At 43.3% G+C, this 13,664-nt stretch overlaps 1 protein-coding gene across 1 annotated transcript in view; it reads left to right on the top strand.

The window, feature by feature from the left end:
- epha5 (EPH receptor A5) overlaps positions 1–13,664 on the top strand; it is a 99,339-nt gene that overhangs the window by 16,752 nt on the left and 68,923 nt on the right. The window contains exon 3 of the mRNA XM_080756551.1: positions 6,700–7,453. Within this exon, the coding sequence (XP_080612677.1) occupies positions 6,700–7,453 (754 nt within the window). The remainder of the gene's footprint in view (positions 1–6,699; positions 7,454–13,664) is intronic.

The raw sequence follows: 13,664 nt of genomic DNA on the forward strand, positions 1-13,664 counted from the left end.
CACACACACACACACACACACACACACACACACAGTCTGTTATGTTTGTATTATGTTTTTATGTGTGGACCCAGGAGAAGAGTATAGCGGTTTACTTTCAATGTTAATGGTTTCTGCAGTGGATGAGTGCGAGACCCATGTTAGAATCAAGGTGGTTAAACACACCAGTGTGGCGCACATCCCAGCACACACATGCACACCCACGTGCAATGGTAAATGGGCTGCTGTTCTCTAGGACCCATTCACACACACATTCACAAAGCAAACCATGCACGGAAGGTACCAACCTGCCCATCGGGAGCAGTTAAGGTTCATTTCATTGCCACTGCCATCACCATTTCAATGCTGACACAAAACTCACAGCCTTATGTACTGTCACAGATAATATGCACACATATTGTAAACACACACACTACTTGTGGAAACACAATCACGTGCAGTATGCAGGGCACACACATGTGATAACACGTATACAGTACACACACTTGCCCAAGCGCACACACACTCTTAGTCACACACCCTCACTCTGTCATTTCTCCTATACACACTATCACATTCTCCCTTTTTCTCTCTCTCTCTCTCACACACACGTGCGCACACACACACACGTGCGCACATGCACACACAATTTAAAATACACAGTCTCTCACACGCAATGTCACTTTCTGTCATACATAATCTCTCACACACATTCTCGCACACAAATCCTATCAAATATTCGCACATATACACACACTCTTGACGTCTCTCACTCACCCACTTTCTCTCTCTCTCTCTCTCTCTCTGTTCAATCTAACTTTTGCCATGAAAGTTCCAGTGCATGACCTTTTTTATTCCAAAAAATCAACAAACAACAAACAAAATACAGAAAGATTAAAAGTAGAGTACACATAAGAACACACAAGATGGAAACTGGCAAGAAGACAGACAATTAGTGTTTAGCGGTGTGGGTGTAGCACATGGTGGTGGCTGAGATGTGTTCAACGAACGGGGCACGTTTCCCAGTTTTGTCAAACGGTAACCTAACCACATATTCTTTGTAATTAATCTTGGCGTTAGAACTCCACGTGTGTCTCTCTGTCCCATCTGTCTGCCTCTGTCTGTATTATTTGGTCGACAACTCTCTCTCATGCTCTCTCCATCTCGGCTGTCTCGTGACACTATAACGAGCAGCAGGTCGAGGTGTGCCTTGAGGGACATCTAGGCATGAGTATGTGCATGAGGCGCTTGCAGCCAGGCGGCGGCGCAGGGGAAGGCTGAGGGTTCTGGGAGGCCTTCTGGGAGTCTGAAGGGCGATCCCCCCCCTCGGCTCACCCAGAAGTGTCCCTAAAGCAAGGCACTTGACCTCGCTTGTAATCAACAAGTGTTCGGTCGTGTCTGTGAAATATGATCCCCCTTGTTATTACCGGGTAATTTCCTTCTCTTCCGATCGTTCTTTTTGCATAGTTTTCAGGTTTTCTTCTTACCTTTTTATTAATAGAACAATAGCAGCCAAGCTATGGGCCTGCTTGCAACAAATTGTGAGCTTATTTTCAACGTGTTTGATTGATTGATTGATAATTTTATTAGACAATTTTTGATGCAAACAGTACAGGGTACAGTCAAGCACAGCATGGGTCCAAAAGGATGGTACCGAAGAAAGACCTTGCGGTCTTGTTTCCATTCGGGTCCCATGCATTCATTCACAATGACAACAGTGACAACAACAGTGACACCATTGTAAGTCGAATATAACTTAAGCATAAGAAAGGTTATGGAAGAGCAAGAGCACTGGCACTTACTGTCTCTACATTCCTACTGGTACTGATTGGCTGTCAGCTGTGTCTCTGTTACATGTCTCCATTAACTCTGGATATGTGCTAATAAAGGCCTTCACACCTCTGAAAATGTCTTGAAGACTAATAATGGCCGCTGTGCTGAGAAGGCTTCTCCCAAATCTAAAGTCCTCCTGAGTGTCAATTTTCACTCTTTAATTGCACTTATATCAGTGTGATATTCGTCCTTTTGATCATTATAAATCTTTTGCACTTTTCCAACTTGACTACAATTTAACAATGGTAGATTCAAGTTGGTGTAAGTGTTATTTTGAGGTTAAAAGAGAAATATTTTTGTTGTATATTCTGGTAATCATTGCTGCAGTCTGGGGTGTTTGTTCAGAGATAACCCATTTATTATATCAGCTTGCATTTTATAGTGTTACAATTCATGTTCATTTGTTTCATCACTTCAAATGTCACTTGTTTACCCTGTATGAATTATTTCTCCTCATTGGATGAAATTAATTATTTCTCCTGCTTGGAAGAATTTGGTATTTGATTAGACATCATACGAGAAATACACATGTTACACGTTCATGTTCATCGGAGAAACGTCAAGGATACAAATTCAAGGATGTCGTGCGACTTATTTCCATTGTGGTGTTTTGTATCCCGCTCTGAAAATATATTTTATGTTTACTAGAGAACTGAAGAGATGGATAGACCTCTGTTACAGAACAAACCAACAATGGGGGCATATCATTTGGAGCATATCATATCAAAACATTTTTTTACATTTTTTATTATTATTATATATTTTTTCAATGTATTTTTATTGAGGCTCTGAAATTTCACAACCGTTCAATCACAATTCAAATGTATATAGAACCACACATTTTTCTTTTTTCAACATAACAAGAAAACAAGTACAATTACAATGCACAGACAAAAAAAAAAAAGACAAAACGAGTACACTGCACATGATTGTACATTACAGGTCACCAGATTCTTTGTTATTCACTACCGTTCAATAAGGTACATTGAAGTGCAGTCTAGAAGGGTCTCAATTCTCATTTCTAAAAACATTAATGGTGAAAATATCAGTTCATAATAATAATAATCTCAGAGCTTAGAATGTGTCGTCATGTGATCTTGTAGATCAGTCATTTTATAGCTATTCGCAAAGTATACGTGTATATATAGCTCACGTGGTTAAAAATACACGCAGTATCCTTTTTAGTGCGAGGAGAGGGTAGACGTTTTTGAGCTGGAACCTGGGTTAGTGTAATTTTTGGGTGATTTGCAGTATAGTTGAATATATTTTCCTTATTTGTATCTCTCTACTCTTACCTGTTACCTATCCTGTTTTCCGTGCTTTTATGTGCGCCGCTGTTGCTGCGCTGACACCTGAATTTCCCCGGAGGGATCAATAAAGGCTTATCTATTGTGATGTCTGTGCGCTAGGGGATCTGAAGCTCAGGGTTACATTTAGATCACTATGGATGCAGGGATTACAATGTAAAATGGAGCAGACGTAGATAATGTGATTATAAAATGTGAAGGGAGAGGGAATGTATGAGTGATTCTTCAGCATGATCTCCGCCAGGCAAAGGGGAAGATTGAGTTTTCATTCCCAAAATATGGATATCTACCAGGTTGAAAGTGGATACGTCTGTGGCTTTCATAAATATTGAGCCAAAGTATTAACAAGAGCTTTTTGACTAAATAATAACTACAATGGGCCCATTGGAGTACAGGTTATTTTTTATATATTTCCTACAAAGTAATACTTTTGGGTGCCAAACAGCGAGTAGCTCTACTGCTTACAAACCATGGACCACATTACTTACATCTATTCCTTAGTGGCATACAGACGGATGGCAAATTAAATTCAAATCCTAAATAACTAAACGAAATAATTATGAATAACTGACGAAAGTGTCTGCTTCCTGTCCTCGGTGTACTGCATGATACCATAAAGCAATTAGCATCCTGTCATGCACTGTGGCATGTACACAAAATGCTGAACATGCAATGTTAACCTCAATTTTGGATCAAGATGACGAGAGAAAAAAATCTACAGTATGTGACTAAAATGAATGAACGATGCCATGTCATTATTCAGAAAATAACACTATCCCAAACCTTAACCTCAGGTCGCTAACCCTAACCTCAGTCTTAACCGACCACGCCTCAGTCTTTACTGGACACGTACTGTAGGTCACTAACCAACCTCAGTCTTAACCGGCCACGTAGGACTAAGACTAACGGCACTTACGGGCAATCCCTGAATGGACATTATTGAGGTACGGATGGCAGAAGCTCAGCTGGCTATAGTCTTTCAATAGGAACAATGACTAAAGTGTCATGATCTGAATTTCAGTCTACTGTGTGGGAAAGACATCAATAAATGGGGTGAAATATTGTGGTCAAAAGCACACATTAATTATTAGTGTGATATTTAAGGAAGAACAGAAGAGCAACTCTTCTCTGGGTAGAATGTCGATGTAGGACTTGATCAAACAGTGTTGGCAAGAACAGTCCGTTATCATCAACTACAGTACACTGTTAATAGTCCAGTGGTGCAAAGACACTGGTCTATTGACACGAAAAAATGGAATCATGTCGATCTTTTCTTGAAATACACATGGGAACGGCATGGCTCCAATGTGGATCTTGGACAGGCCAGCCTGTCAGTTATCTATGACATCAGTATAGATGACATAATCGTATCTATGAGGTATAACTCCAAATTTGTGCAAAGTACTTCTGTATGAGAGAACTTTGTTGCTGGCGCAAGATTAGTTTCAGAAACACATTATACACACATTACACATACCCTCTTCTAGATGGCAAGACTCATGCTGTTCAGGTGAACCAACTTTCACCTTATTTTCCACACATGGGTGAGAGCATTTGTAGTCTACAGTGTCTACACCAAGAGGATGGGTACCTACAACCCTACTGGGGTATAGGCCGTCGACAAGGGACCTCCAGAGTTCTCTGTCACTGGCGTTCTTTTCTATCTGCGACCAGGTCTCTTCTGTCGGCCTGGAGATACCGCCACCAGGTGCATTTTTGGCTGGCCTGTTTCTCTTCCCTTGAGGGTTCCAACTTAGTCAAAGCTGTCTGGTCGTGTTTGACACTGGTCTGTGCAGCACCTGGTCATCCAGGTTGGGGGTTGGGTGTGGGGCTAATGACTCCACTCTGGAAAACACAAAACACACACCGACAGGCCTGAATACTTGACACTGTTATACTGTGGGGGACATTTTGTCCACTTGTCCCCTTAGAGGCAGATACAACAAGATCTGACACATTGGCCAGATTGATTGGTCATTTGGTCGGATTTTCTTAGTATATCACATTTACAATTTTGGTACTTTTTTGGGGATACATGCAGATATGGAAGGCATCTCCCCATTGCGCTCCCACCCCAGATAAACTGACACTTTGCTTCTGTCTAACACCAGGAGGGTCGTGGGTTCAAATCCCTTTTGGGCTGCCCACCGTGATCACGAGAGAGTGCAACCACATACAGTACTTCCACCTGTGCGTGTGTGTGCGCGCGCGCGTACGTGTTTGTGTGTGCCTGTGTTTGGGGTGGAGTAGGGCGGCATTAAGCCCTGTAAATCCCAATGCAGGCTGTTGGATCGGTGTGATCTGCCCAGTAAGAAGCTTAATGTCTGTAGTGGGGCTGATTGGACTAGACTAGGAGGGAGAGGGTGAGAGAGAGAGAGAGAGAGAGAGAGAGAGAGAGAGAGAGCGGAATGGAGAGAGAAGAAACGGAGGGCTTCAGAGAGAGTGTGAGATGAGAAGAGAGCAATGCCAGATGGGGAGCAAGATGGGGAAGAAGAGAGAGAGGGAAACGAGGGGGAGAGGGACGATTGGAGGGAGCAGTTTGTGTATCAAAAATGTACACGAACACAAGCATGTATTCAGACGGACATCGCATACCCGTGAGATTGTTATAGACGTACACAGACACACACACACACATACGCACAAAGAGTGCGAGAAAGGTGGATGGGCAAAAGTAGAACAAGAGAGATGAGAGACGGCAAGCCAACAGTCAAATGACTCCAGCCAGCGGTTGATTAATACAGGCTATTATGCTGTAACACCAGATCATAGACTGGTCCCCGTGGCCATATTACGCTGACATGATGAAGGGCCTGTATTAGCCATGGGAGAGTGTTAGTGATGCAGATAATAGCCTGGTCCCAGGTATTACGCTGACATGATGAAGGGCCTGTATTAGCCATGGGAGAGTGTTAGTGATGCAGATAATAGCCTGGTCCCAGGTGGCCGGCGGGCGGAATTAATGCTGATCTCTGCTGTCTGACACACACACACACACACTCTCACACTGTCACACACACACGTCTCACACACACACACACACACACACACACACACACACACAAGCGAGGCGGAGTGCACACCCACTCCCAAACGAATGTACACGTCGTGTAGACGTGCGAGAAATGTGTAAATCTGTGTCCACTGTTAAATGATCACTGAGGATTTTACAGTGTAATAAACGTGTGTTGCTGTAGTTTATGATGACATTAAATATCTCTTAGTTTTGTGTGAATCCTGACCAATGTTCGCCTCAGAGGAAGCATTGGTCCCGCTTTATCGTTCAACCTTTCCTAATTCCTCTCCGTCTCTCTTCATCTTCTCTATTTCTCTCTGTCACTCCATCTCTCTCTCCTCTCTTTCACGTCTCTTTCCATTGTACTTTCTTTCTCCCTCTCTTTCTCTCTCTCTTCCTTCTATCTGTCCAACTCCCTCTGTCTCTCCCCCTCTTTATCCTTCGCTTCCTCACCTTCCACCACTCTTTCGTCCATTCCTCTCTCTCACTCTCTGCCTCTCACTCCCTCTTCCCCCGTCTGTCTCCCTGTCTCTCTCTGTGTCTCTCTCCCTGTCTCTCTCTCAGTGGGAGGAGATCGGGGAGGTAGATGAGGACTACGCCCCCATTCACACCTACCAGGTGTGCCGCGTGATGGAGCAGAACCAGAACAACTGGCTCCACACCAACTGGATCCTGACGGAAGGCGCCCAGCGGGTCTTCATCGAGCTCAAGTTCACGCTGCGCGACTGCAACAGTCTGCCCGGCGGCGTCGGCACCTGCAAGGAGACCTTCAACATGTACTACTACGAGACGGACGAGGGCGACGAGGCGGACGCCGAGGACGGCGACGAGATGATGGACGCGGGGGGAGGAGGAGGAGGAGGAGTAGGCGGTGTGATGGAGGCAGTGGACCGCACGATAAAGGAGAGCCGGTACACCAAGGTGGACACCATCGCCGCGGACGAGAGCTTCACCGAGCTGGACCTGGGCGACCGAGTCATGAAGCTCAACACGGAGGTCCGCGACCTGGGCCCGTTGACCCGGAAGGGCTTCTACCTGGCCTTCCAGGACCTGGGCTCCTGCATCGCCCTGGTGTCGGTGCGCGTGTTCTACAAGCGCTGCCCGCTGCTGGTCAAGAGCCTGGCGGAGTTCCCCGACACCATCCCGGGCTCGGAGGCCTCGCAGCTGGTGGAGGTGGCGGGCCGCTGCGTCAACGGCTCCCTGGCCCTGCTGGACGAGCGGCCCAGGATGCACTGCAGCGCCGAGGGCGAGTGGCTGGTGCCCATCGGGAAGTGCGTCTGCCAGCCGGGCTTCGAGGAAATCAACGGGTCGTGTCAAGGTGAGAATAGGTGCCGTGTGGAGGAGGCGTGTGTGTGTGTGTGTGTGTGTGTGTGTGAGAAAATGTGATTCATTGTATCTGTGTCAACCTTCTGTTGTATCAGGAGGATTTTGGAGGATTCTACTTTGACATCTTTATTGATCATAAATATACAGTAACACATACAATATCAAACACTTGAAAAAACACGCAAAAAGTGTTTAATGCAAGAAAGCCAGCAGCTCATTTCCATTGCAGTCCTTTCACATCTACAGTACACGTGTAAATCATGTGGTGATGCATGATGTGATGAGTGTGTGTATTTGCACTCAAGTCCAAGCACCCAATGGTGCAACAAGTGTCCTTGTGGATGTCAATAAATATATTATACTACAGGATACTGGAAGTGTGTACTATAGAGCGCCGAAGTCCTGACGTCACACACTCATTCCCTGGTTCATGGAAGTGTTTCTCTATGGAGAATAACACATGGGGTCATTTTAAAATCATCTCATATAAGCATTGTGGTACAAAAATAAACAAACTGCCCTGGCTATATTGTCGGGAAGGTGTCTCTGTATCGTTTGACAGTCAGTCGTCACTCAGTCCCTCATATTTGATACAGTCTGTTGATACTGTTTCTAGCAAAAATGTAACTAACAGTAACATCTCACAGTCAGTTGATTCTTCAAATCCATATGAGTGAAACGGCCGGGATGATTTGCTTATTTTTCAATCACTTATTCACTTCTTATAAGAGGTGATCTAAAATCCCCCTAATAGGGGATTACAATGCAAATAAAAAACCCGTGGACTTCTACCGATATTGATGTCAGACTCCGGTGCTCTATAGTACATATTGGTGTGGCGACTGTGGTCATCCCACATTGGTAAATGACATACAGTACCGTAGCTCTAATAATCACCTCCATATTCCTATAAAAGTGGCTCACTAATTCAGTGCATACCACTGAAAAACGCAATGGCTAGTACGTATATAAGCAATATCTTTAGCGTATTTGAGTGTCAGGGTGTCGAAACAGATTATCCTGGAGAGAATCAATATCCTCTCCCATGGCTGTTCATTACATTCTCCACTCTTTCCAGCATTAATTCTGTACCGCCGTTGCTGTGTCTTCTCTTTATGCCGTGTTTAAATCACCTTTAAAAGGTTCTCATTCACGCAACACTGGTTAGAGGGAGTTGCCGTCGCATATAGCATCGGTGAATAGATGTGATTTATATTCCCATGGCTCAACCTAGAACTGTGGGCTGGTTCCGTGTAATTTGCATATGCACAATGATACCAGACACAAAGTGGATTTATGCTATTGCCTGCACAGTTATGCTCTCCTCTCACACACTGTGAATGGTTAGCGGTCTAGGGGATATGATGGTGTGAAATACTTAACCGCGGTGGGAAAAAAGCCGGTAAGCCCACCGACGTGGCATATTGCATCGTCCAAATTTGCCAGCTGCCACGGTGAGCCACACATCATCTGGCCCTAAGCCAAAAATCTGCCGAAAAACGCGATGTAACATTTGGCCTAGAAACTAGGTCAACAGTCTACTGCCAACCGTATAAGGCTTTACCCCTCCCCCTCCTGTGTGCAGCTGAAGTTAAGTTCCTTCAGAGAAGCCCATAGGCAGGGTCGTTTCTATGCCCCCAAAAAAAAGCAACCATGCACCATTTTATTTATTTGTTTGTTTAAGAAAATACTGAAAGACAGAAAACGACTGAGAAATAAAACTTCATTTGGGAAGTATCATAGTAATGGCATTATTAGCTTCCTGCTCACTGTTTATGCTGAACATGCTGTATGGCAGTGTATAGGTGCACACCTGTGTCACATTATGGCATGCAATGACATCATTTGTAATGAGTTAACAAATCTGTAACACTGTCTCTGTCTGTAATTATGCGGCTGTAAACTGTATGTAATGATCCAAATTTGTAAAAAGAATATATATGTATATATCACATTCATAACACATGATTAAAATAGCATCCTATCCGATCCACAGACACTCCACTCCTGAAAATGTGTGAAAAGGATTGCCTATAATTCCTGCAGTTTACAGCCCAACGTTGGGGTTCAACACAGGGTTCTGCTGTGCAGATTGTAGTCAAAGGGACTGTATAAACATACTCTCCTGACAGGACGTACTGTAGTTGTTATTCTGCACAGAGCTCTAGGTGTTCTGCTGTGCACTATAGTGTCTGGTTTGTTGTTTAGTGTTTACTTCGTTTTTTTATCATTATTTGTTTCCATATCTCCTTCGGTGTAGTGTGGTGGTGTGTGTGTGTGCGTGTTATTGACTCAGATTGATTTTATATATCGGTATATATATATATATTTGTGGGTGCAGGCTTCTCAGTAGCTGATAGAGTTCATGGTACTCCCTCAGTGCTTCACAGTAAAATCCTTAATGTATCCTGTATGTATTTGTAACTCAAAGAGTCCACATACAGTGCTCCACCTGACCAAAATGGACCCTTCCATTTCGTAGACTCTCACAGAGTTAAATGAACACTGGTGATTTGACAGTGTTTGTTTGGCAGTACTTTGTTTTTAGCTGCTCTTCTGTTATTTTGAGCCAAGTACGTTTTGGTTCCCTCTGCGACGTGTTTCCATGGTTTCACACCACTCTTTGCTTTTCCTTCCTCTATTCGGGTCCTCTGCATCTTCTTGTCCTCCCTCGTCTTTTCACCTCTTTTTCTTCTCTTCTTATTCACAAAAGCAGCGCTTTGTCAACAGCTGTGATAGCCTACTACATCGCAACGACTAATGATCAGTATAATATATATAATGAAGTATATTAAATGGTATTTGCTGGTTCTTATTTGACTTCATCCTGAAAGACTTTCAAGAGCTTTCAGGCCACATAGACTTTGATGAGGTAAGCAGCTTGTGTGCGTGCATTTGTGCGCGAGTGTGTGTGGGTGAATAAGGCCTTAGAGACCACATGAAATGTCAAGCAGGCAGTTAGCTGCCTGGACAAAGGACCAGAAGGTAGAGGAGAGAGTTACATTGAATTGTGGGAGTTGGTGGCTGATTCCCAAGCCGTAATGTCTTCATAGTTGTAATGCAAGGTGGTAATGAAGTTTTATTTGAAAGCCATTTATATATGTACTCCAAAGTCCATGCTACATGGTGTCCTATTACCAAAAATGTGTGAAGTGAGGGGCGCTCTTATCATCGTACATCATCATCGTTCCATGCTAGCTAAATTACATTCTTAACCACTTGGTTGTTTGGAACCCCTTAGCCATATTACTAGAGACTTTTCGGTTTTTCACTCAACATTAAATATCTTCGCTGTGAGCTATTTTCAGCAAAGCTTTTCCACAGAACAATGCTGCATGGAGTTTCACATTCTGTGTATACCAAATAATGCAGCATTCCTGTATTCATGTGGATTTATACACATGTCACCTGAACGCCTCATCATCATGACCCACTTTCGGGTCCTGACCCAATGGTTGCCACGTCTCTCCTCCACCCTGTGCTCCACCTGCTCCACCGTCGCTCCCCGGGGACCACTGGAGATCCGCTGGGGAGCGGGACCAACACATTAGTTGAGTTCCAGAGGACAGTGTGTCCTAGAACGGCCAAACACACGCGCTCACACACAAACGCACGGCATGCACGCACGCACGTGCAAAATGTGCGCACACACAGTTTTGTTTATCTATCTATCTATCTGTCTGTCTGTCTGTCCGTCTGTCTGTCTGTCTGTCTAATATCTGTCTCTTTTTCACACATGCGCCACACACGCATGCACGTACGTACACCCCCACACGCTTTGCTGGTGGCTATTTCAGCTTAGTTTTCTTTTTGTTGTAGTATAATGGTGTATAATGCCCAAGCGCATTACATTATACACATTTTCTGTGCTTTTACTTAATTTTAGTATTTTCTTTTTGAGGAGTCCAATATAGTTTTTGAAGATCGCTGAGTAAGCTTTTAATGAGCTACGTATGGGCATTGAAGCAAGCCGTGTGAGACTCCCCTATTGATATGTATGCCTTGTTCATTTTATTCTGCAGCCCTTTGCAATTTCATTAGTGAAGGGACTGTACAAATCCATAAGTGTTTCTACTATTGTGACAAAAAACAACATATGTTTATGTTTAGCTATAAATGGGAGACTCTGCACCTTGCAGTTCAGATGATTGTTATTTTGCAAAGAGGAAAGACATCAAATGCTGAATGTGTAGTGTTGGTAATTAGATAAAAGACAGAGAAAACACACCGTGGTGATTTGAGTTTTGTTTCATAAGAATCATCTGAAATACTTAATTTTGTTATACTGGATGTATAGATACAGTGAGGACACACGCATTATTTATATTTCCGTAGAAAAGGGGAAAAAAGGAAAGGTGAAGAGCATGACATGTCAAATCATATGAAACACCACATGTATCATATCACCGCTGTCTGTCCATACATCTCATATTGGAATTTCTATGGGGAGATAATTAGGAAATTGCTGTCACCTGGCCTAATGGCATGCCTGAAGACACAGTGACACAGACCGTATATACACTCAGACTGGTGATGCAAGCCTATGGCTGACAAGACAAGGGGAAGAAAAAGTTTCTCTGGTGTTCCATCAGCAATATGTAAAAATAACTTCTATACCATACTGTATACATTACTCCAGTAATGTGTGTAAGCACAGGCTTATACACGGTGTAAGAAATAGCCCTATGGGTCCAGTTACTATAAAATATATATATATATAGCCCAAATGTACCCGTGTGGCAGATGGAACTTTACTTTGAAGAACATTACTGTGCTTCAAATACAATTGAATTCAAAGGCATGAGAAAACATACATTTGCATTGCCAAAGCAAGTGTCAAAATATAATAAAAACAGTTGAAAATGTCACATTGCGTCATTATATACATGTTATACAGGGTTTAAAGCTTTTTTGAAACAAATAGCAGCAATCTTTTTGGGACAAATAGGAGCATATTTTCTCAAGACTATGTCAATAGTATACCAAAAAGAAAGGCTCAGATTTAAGATGTGTTTAAAGGTAGCAGCTCTGTTTACATGTGCAGTAGGTCCTGTACGTTCCATTGGTGAACCTTCCTTTTATCGCAACAGTTAACAAATCTTGCTCTTGTTGTATTTGTCTCTGTATATTAGTAGGTATATATATATATTTTGTTGGTCGTTGGTCATAGTTTCAAACTCTGGATGTGTTTAACCTCAAATGCATTAGGTACGAGTGCAGCACACCCATCTTATTCTTTTAATACCGGTATGGTAATAAATGGTGCTTTTCTATTGCACCTTTTGCCCAAGCGCTATACAATGTGCAGCACATTCACCCATTCACGTTACACATACACTCCCACACCGACAGTATAGTAGAGGCAGCCATGCAACGCACCAACCTACTCATCGGAAGCAGTTAGATTTTCAGTGTCTTGCTCAAGAACACTTTGACACGCAGCCAGGAAGAGCTGGCGATCGACATGGGAACCTTCCAATACAGCATGTGCGCGCACATCTGTGTATATATAGATATGAAAAGAAGAGTAATTCTAGCCACGGTGGGGACTACTTCTAACTAAGAGTTTTCTTTAGTGGAGGATGGCCCACGTGAAGACAGTGCAGGTGTGCTGCACTCCAGAATCCGTGAGAGAAACTGCACTTTTGCAGTACAGTACTAGTGTACATGCTTGCAGTTATGAAAATATTTCAATAATTCTTGGCAGTGTTTATTTAGCCTCCAGTTCAGAGAGAGAGAGACAGAGACACAAGCAGATTGACTAGTGCTCATGTGTATGCATAGACATGCACAACACACACCGAGTCTAGCCCAAAACAGCCATTGTGAGCTTGGTGATAGACTATGTTGGCCTCCAGAACAGCATGGACACTAGGACTTAATAACCAGAACCCATCTCGCCATCCATCAGGCACAATAAAATAACAGAGGCCATTACGTAGCATTTGGACAGAGACAAACACGACACCCATGGATGCAATGAGCAGCAAAACCATGAAAATAATTATTAAGAATTATTATCATAATTGTGATTTATAATATTGTCTACAATACTAAGCAAACAATCTATCTCGCACAGGTGTGTGTGTGTGTGTGTGTGTGTGTGTGTGTGTGTGTGTGTGTGCGTGTGTGCGTATAAGCAAACAATCTATCTCGCACAGGTGTGTGTGTGCGTGCGTGCGTGCATGCGTTAATCGGTGTGC

Source organism: Protomyctophum bolini (genome assembly GCF_963924005.1).
Source record: "Protomyctophum bolini genome assembly, chromosome: 22".
NCBI classification, from domain to species: domain Eukaryota; kingdom Metazoa; phylum Chordata; class Actinopteri; order Myctophiformes; family Myctophidae; genus Protomyctophum; species Protomyctophum bolini.